The 6505-nt window shown below is 41.9% G+C and overlaps 1 protein-coding gene across 5 annotated transcripts in view; it reads left to right on the plus strand.

Moving 5' to 3' along the window:
- MAP3K4 (mitogen-activated protein kinase kinase kinase 4) overlaps positions 1-6505 on the plus strand; it is a 130196-nt gene that overhangs the window by 113349 nt on the left and 10342 nt on the right. For all 5 annotated transcript variants that reach the window (XM_023223647.2, XM_023223646.2, XM_023223648.2 and 2 more), the window contains 3 exons: positions 892-992; positions 1716-1796; positions 5953-6144. In XM_023223647.2, the coding sequence (XP_023079415.2) occupies positions 892-992; positions 1716-1796; positions 5953-6144 (374 nt within the window). The remainder of the gene's footprint in view (positions 1-891; positions 993-1715; positions 1797-5952; positions 6145-6505) is intronic.

Consider the following 6505-nt stretch of genomic DNA (forward strand, 5'->3'; position numbering starts at 1 on the left):
TGCCTTCAACCTATCAGTGTATAAGAAGAGCATAAATGCTACCATACTTCATTATGTCATTCACTTAAAAATAATACACTAAATGACTTTAATAAACTAATGCCAAATTTATATGAGGTTCTTCGATTATTCGAATTACAATTTTAACACATTCCCTATTTAGTTTTAGTTTTTACTCTTTATGGGTTCATTCTGGTTGCTGAACATTTCACTTTATTCTGGAAAAGCACCTCATTAACTTTGTTCTTTCATATATTAAGCTTCCTGCTCTTTTGCACTTTTGCTTGGCTACTGCTTGAGAAACCTTTAGGTATTGCCTTCCATTTTCTTATTAAGAAATTTGGAATCTTTTGGACCATGGAATGATTTTAGTACTTTAAACATAATTAAGACATAAATATAATTTGATGGTAACCTTAAAGATCAGTAAGATTTGGTTAATACGGTTTTATTCACCCTGGGCTTGAGTTATGGAGCTTTTCACATGTCAGTAACACTTCAGTAGTGTTGTGTCTTTATTTGTGTTGTTAATGTAAGACAAGGTTTTATGCAGGCAGGTGTTCTCAGGCTCGGGTGTTGGCTATGGAGAGATGAAAATAGAGCCCTCCTTCCAGACTCTAGAGCTCTAACAGACTGCAGAGGAGGGTCTCCACAGCAGCGCTGTTCGCTTAGGGGGAAAATTCTGGTGGGTCTGTCCTGTGCGTTTTCCGCTGCCCACTAGATGCCAGTAGCACCTTCCCAGAAGTGTCTAAGATACTGCTGGAGACAGAGTTGTTCCTGGCAGGCAGAGTTGCCCCCATTTGAGAATTAGTTCCTCTAGAAAAATCTCACAGATCTTTCATTTTAAATTCTATTGAATTGATAGCTCAATTGTTAAAAATATTAAAACAGGGGTTCCAGCGTCCCTGAAAATGATCGATTGGCTTCCATAGCTGCTGAATTGCAGTTTAGGTCCCTGAGTCGCCACTCAAGCCCCACGGAAGAACGAGACGGTGAGTGTTTTAAGGTGGTGGCTGCATTCACAATCAGCCTAATCACAACCAGCCTAATCATTTGTCCCAGTTCGCCAGTTTCTGTCGTTAATGCCTTTATGAGGATTCCTTGAAGATTCCTTTTTTTGGTCCTTTCTTTAGGGTAGGAAGCAGCAGAGCTTTCTGAGAAGACTTACTGCTGAGCACGTTGGCCTTTTAATACAGATGCCTTTTTAGCTCTGTTAGCATTTTATAGGTCTACTTTTGTTGCTTTAAAAATATTATTCTAGATATTTTAACTGTTGAATACTTTTATTCATTTAAAAAATACAGAAGTGACACTGTGTTGGTTGATCATATGTAGAAATTTCATTTATAATGCAGCCCTCAGAAACCTTTGCTCAGGAACCACATTGCTGCTTCCATTGGAGCAGGGCTGGGGCTCCTGAAGCCGACATCTTGAACGAGGTCCCCAAGGAGTCCACTTTTTGCACTGTATTCTGTTGACTGTTACTAGTGAAAAGATGAGTGTAGTTAAAATCCTGTAACCCCATTAACTTCTTAGTTGGTGCAGTTTTTAGAATTGATTGCAAAGATAGTTTCTTACACCCACATCAAAACACACCAAAAATCAATAAACAGAAAGGACACGTTGCTCTTAACCATTACCCTTCCTTTCAGTTGTTCTCAAATAAGCGTATTTATTTCATAAATCTTAATTTGTGTAAAAATGACTTCCTGCAGAACCAGCGTATCCAAGAGGAGATTCCAGTGGGTCCACAAGAAGAAGCTGGGAACTTCGGACACTAATCAGCCAGAGTAAAGGTGAGAGGAGTGTTGAAGCTAAACAAACAGACAGACAAAATGGTTATACATAAGGGGAGCAGTTTCAGATAAAACTTGATTTAGCTTCTGAATTATTAGAACTCCTCCATTACTATTTTGTGATCTCACACCTCTGACATCACTTTCTATCATGTACTGTGTTTGTGTACATTTCCTATTTCTTGTAACAAACTACACGCGCCTTTGGGTCTCTAATATGTTTTACTCATCTTTATATTCTTAAAGCAACTTAGCATAACTTTTTGTCCATGGTAGAAATATAATAAACATTTGTGAAATAGCCATTCGTAAATTAGACATTGAGGAAGAGAACTTACCTTACAAAGCAGGTGATTAATATTAATCAAAAGAACAAATAGCAGAAAAAGCACTGATCTGGTATTTAATGATGTATAAAATGCTTTCCTGTCTTTTTTTGCACAACAATATTGAGCAATAGGCAAAATAGATGTTGTTCTCTTTTTATAAAAGAGAGTTTCTAAGCAGCCCAATAATTTGGCCAAGGTAGTCAATGACAGAGTGAGGACCAGAAGGCACTTCTCTCAAGTCCAGTGCACTCCACGGCAGCTTCGCTTTGAACTGTGTGTGACTGACCAGAAGAGTATTTGTCTTCCAAGGCCCAGAGATGTCTGGAAGGATTGTGTGGAGGGAGGAGACTGGGCTGGCCCTTTGAAGGGAAGACAGGTCTGCAGCAAGCCAGGAGGAAAGGAATAGAAGGAAGAGCACCCGGAGGCCTCGTGACTGCAGAGGAGAGCCACTGGGCTGCAGATGCCAGTGCAGGAGAAACTGGAGGGTGAGGGGGGATCAGATCATGGACAGCTGTCAGTGACCGGCTAAGTAATGAAGGCTTTGTCCAGAGGTGGTGGGCAGCCCCATAGGCTCTTGAGCAGCTGGTATGTTTGGGATGTGGGAGGCTGGGGATGAGTAAGACGCTGAGATAGTATAGTCAACTAGCCAGAATTGAGGAGAAGGTGGGCAGATTCATTAGAATGCCGTTGCAGAAATTCCGTATAAATAATATGATTTTGGACTAACGTGGGATTTAAAAGAGGTAATGGCAGCAAGAAACAACTGACAAGCCTGCTGGCAGAGTAGGTGTGTGTCGAGGGTTCAAGTTGTGGAGTTTTCCTGGGCTTGAGCCTGGTGACAGGAAGCCAGTCTCTTCAGTGGCTCACATGTAATCAGCACTTCCCAAGGATACCAGATCTTTGCCGTGTTTTTCAAATCAAGTACTTTGTGGTCAAGTAAACTTGGGAACCACTTGGAATTTTGTTTCTCTTGTGAGAGTTACAGTTCACATTGACATATTAAAGACAAATGGCTGGGTGTGGTGATTCACGCCTGTAATCCCAGCACTTTGGGAGGCCGAAGCAGGAGGATCACCTGAGGTCAGGAGTTTGAGACCAGCCTGACCAACATGGAGAAACCCCATCTCTACTAAGAATACAAAATTAGCCAGGTGTGATGGCGCATGCCGGTAATCTCAGCTACTCAGGAGGCCAAGGCAGGAAAATTGCTTGAGCCCAGGAGGCGGAGGTTGTAGCGAGCCGAGATGGCACCATCGCACCATCGCACCACTGCAGCAAGAGCAAAACTCCGTCTCAAAAAAAAAGGTCAGGCACAGTGGCTCACGCCTGTAATCCCAGCACTTTGGGAGGCTGCGGTGGATGGATCACGAGGTCAAGAGGTCGAGACTATCCTGGCCAACATGGTGAAACCCTGTCTCTACTAAAAATACAAAAATTAGCTGGGCAGGGTGGTGGGTGCCTGTAGTCCCAGCTACTCGGGAGGCTGAGGCAGGAGAATCTCTTGAACCTGGGAGGCGGAGGCTGCAGTGAGCCAAGATCATGCCACTGCACTCCAGCCTGGTGACAGAGGGAGACTCCGTCTCAAAAAACCAAGCAAAAAAAAACAAGAAATCTAGATAAATTTTTTTAAAGCATTTCTCAGAAATATTTGACTGTGGAGTGCATGGCCTCACTGCTGTTAAAATCTTGCCCAGTGCTGGGTAGATTTGCTGTGTTGTATATTGAGGCGAAGGAAACAAATTTGGATCCATATTTTAAAGAAATGATTGTAATAAATTATAATTGGACCATTATAAATCTTTCAGAATTTCTCTTTTCAGATTAACCTTACAGTCATCCCAGCCTTCAAGGATCTCTTCATCTGAGCCAGAAAACTTAGGCTCTTGGGTAGCTAATTAGGATATGGTATGAAAAATGCTGTCATAGAGAAGAGGACAAACCATGGTTTTCAAGTTGCGGGTTGTGAACCATTAGTGGGTTGTAAAATTTTAGTAGGAGTGATCAGCATTTTTTAAAAAAGAACCGGATGAAATCAGAATCACATGTAGTAAGGGTAATAGCTCACAGAACTGTTAAATGTGTAAAAAGTATTTCTTACTGTGAGTCATGATAAAACAAGTTGGAGAAATAGAGATACATTGCCTGATGGGAAAATGAGGAATAATGGCCATAGCTAATATTACTGAGTTTTGCTGTGTTCCAGCCACTGGGCTAAATGCTTTACAGGTATTATTTCATGAAATCCTCACAGTAGGTCTGTGAGATTGGACTTTTTACCTTTATTTTACAGATTAGGTTTTTAATGTGTAAAGAAGGTAATTGCCTTGCCTATTGTCAAACACCTAGAAAATGGCGAGGCCAGAATTTTATCCCAGGAATTTTGATTCTAGAGCCCTTTTTCTGTACTCTTCCCAGAGAAGGGAAAATCCTTCTCATCAGAGATGGCTTCCTAGAAGAGGCATGGCATTTCAGCTGCACTGTGTGAGTAAGATTCACTCAACAGATACTCAGGTGTGAAGAAGGTATTTTAGGCAGAGGGAAAGGTGTAAAAGTAATGGAAGCAAAAAGTAGTTTGGTGTGTTCTGTAAGAGTCTTTCATTTTGGCTAGTTTGAAAACATAGAAAAGACAAACTGGGTCCAAATTCTGCAGGCGTTTGCATATTTGGTTAGTAGGTAGTGGAGAACCATGAAGTAAGTGGTTTTTTTTGTTTTTTTGTTTTTTGTTTTTGAGACTTGGTCTTACTCTGTCACCCATGCTGGAGTGCAGTGGCGCAATCTTGGCTCACTGTGACCTCTACCTTCCAGGCACAAGGGAGCCTCCCACCTCAGCCTCCTGAGTAGCTGGGACTACAGGCACGCACCACCATACCTGGCTAACTTTTGTATGTTTTTGTAGAGATGGGTGTCATGTGCGTCGATGTGAAGAGACCACCAAACAGGCTTTATCTGAGCAATAAAATCCCCTGGGTGCAGGCGGGCTGAGTCCAAAGAGTCAGAGAAGGGAGATAAGGGTGGGGCCGTTTTATAGGATTTGGGTCGGTAAAGGAAAATTACAGTCAAAGGGGATTTGTTCTCTGGCAGGCAGGAGTGGGGGTCACAGGGTGCTCAGTGGGGGAACTTTTTGAGCCAGGATGAGCCAGGGAAAGGACTTTCACAAGGTTAATGTCATCACTTTAGGCAAGGACTGGCCATTTTCCCTTCTTTTGTGGTGGAATGTCATCAGTTAAGGCAGGGGCAGGGCATTTTTACTTCTTTTGTGATTCTTCAGTTACTTCAGGCCATCTGGGCATATACATGCAAGTCACAGGGGATGGGATGACTTGGCTTGGGCTCAGAGGCCTGACAATGGGGTTTTGCCATTTTTCCCAGGCTGGTCTTGTAACTCCTAGGCTCAAGCGATCTGACCACCTCGCCTCCCAAAGTGCTGGGGTTACAAGCATGAGTCACTGCTCCAGCGAATTAAATTTATGTAGGACAGTAACATGATCACATCTTATGTTTTAATAATATGGCAAACAAGAGCATGGAATGGAGAGAGGAGAAACTAGAGGCATTTATATTACTGCAAGATTTTAGCCAACGTTCTTGGGAAAGGAAATCGTTTTTGTGTGACTAGCTTATATTTTATCTGTGTACTGTATAAGGGGTGGCATGTGCTGGAATTAGTAGCGTTTGAAGAACTTTAATTCACCTGTTTATCTGAGTAGATAATAAGCTTTGCTGTAATGGAGTGCTAATATATATTGCTCTGTCGTTATTGGTTTCTCTTTTGGAAACTGACTTGATAACAGTGATTGGGACTAATGAGGTTTTGGTTCTCTCTGCAGATACTGCTTCTAAACTAGGACCCATAGAAGCTATCCAGAAGTCAGTCCGATTGTTCGAAGAAAAGAGGTACCGAGAAATGAGGAGAAAGAATATCATTGGTCAAGTTTGTGATACACCTAAGTCCTATGATAACGTCATGCATGTTGGCTTGAGGAAGGTGACCTTCAAGTGGCAAAGGGGAAACAAAATCGGTAAGGAAATTAAGGAACGTGATGTCAAGATAGTCCCTGTTAGAAGTAGCAATAGTTACACTTCTTTAGGTTAAATCCTATAGAGTTGGCCCTTTTTTCTTGTAGATATAACAAATATGCATTGTTACCTTTTTGCAGAGTGGTCTGGATTTTGTTTGTTTAATTTGTAAAATGTATTCTAAGAGCAATACAAAAGAGATTTGTAAGTGGTTCATTACATTGGATCGTTTTGCTTAATAACCCTGGAAGTTACCAGTGGAGAGGCACCAAAAATTGACCCATTTGTTCTAGTCTCTCTCTCTCTCTACACACACAGACACAGACACACACACAGACACACACAGACACACACACACACACA

This window comes from Piliocolobus tephrosceles, chromosome 5 (assembly GCF_002776525.5).
Source record: "Piliocolobus tephrosceles isolate RC106 chromosome 5, ASM277652v3, whole genome shotgun sequence".
Lineage (NCBI taxonomy): Eukaryota > Metazoa > Chordata > Mammalia > Primates > Cercopithecidae > Piliocolobus > Piliocolobus tephrosceles.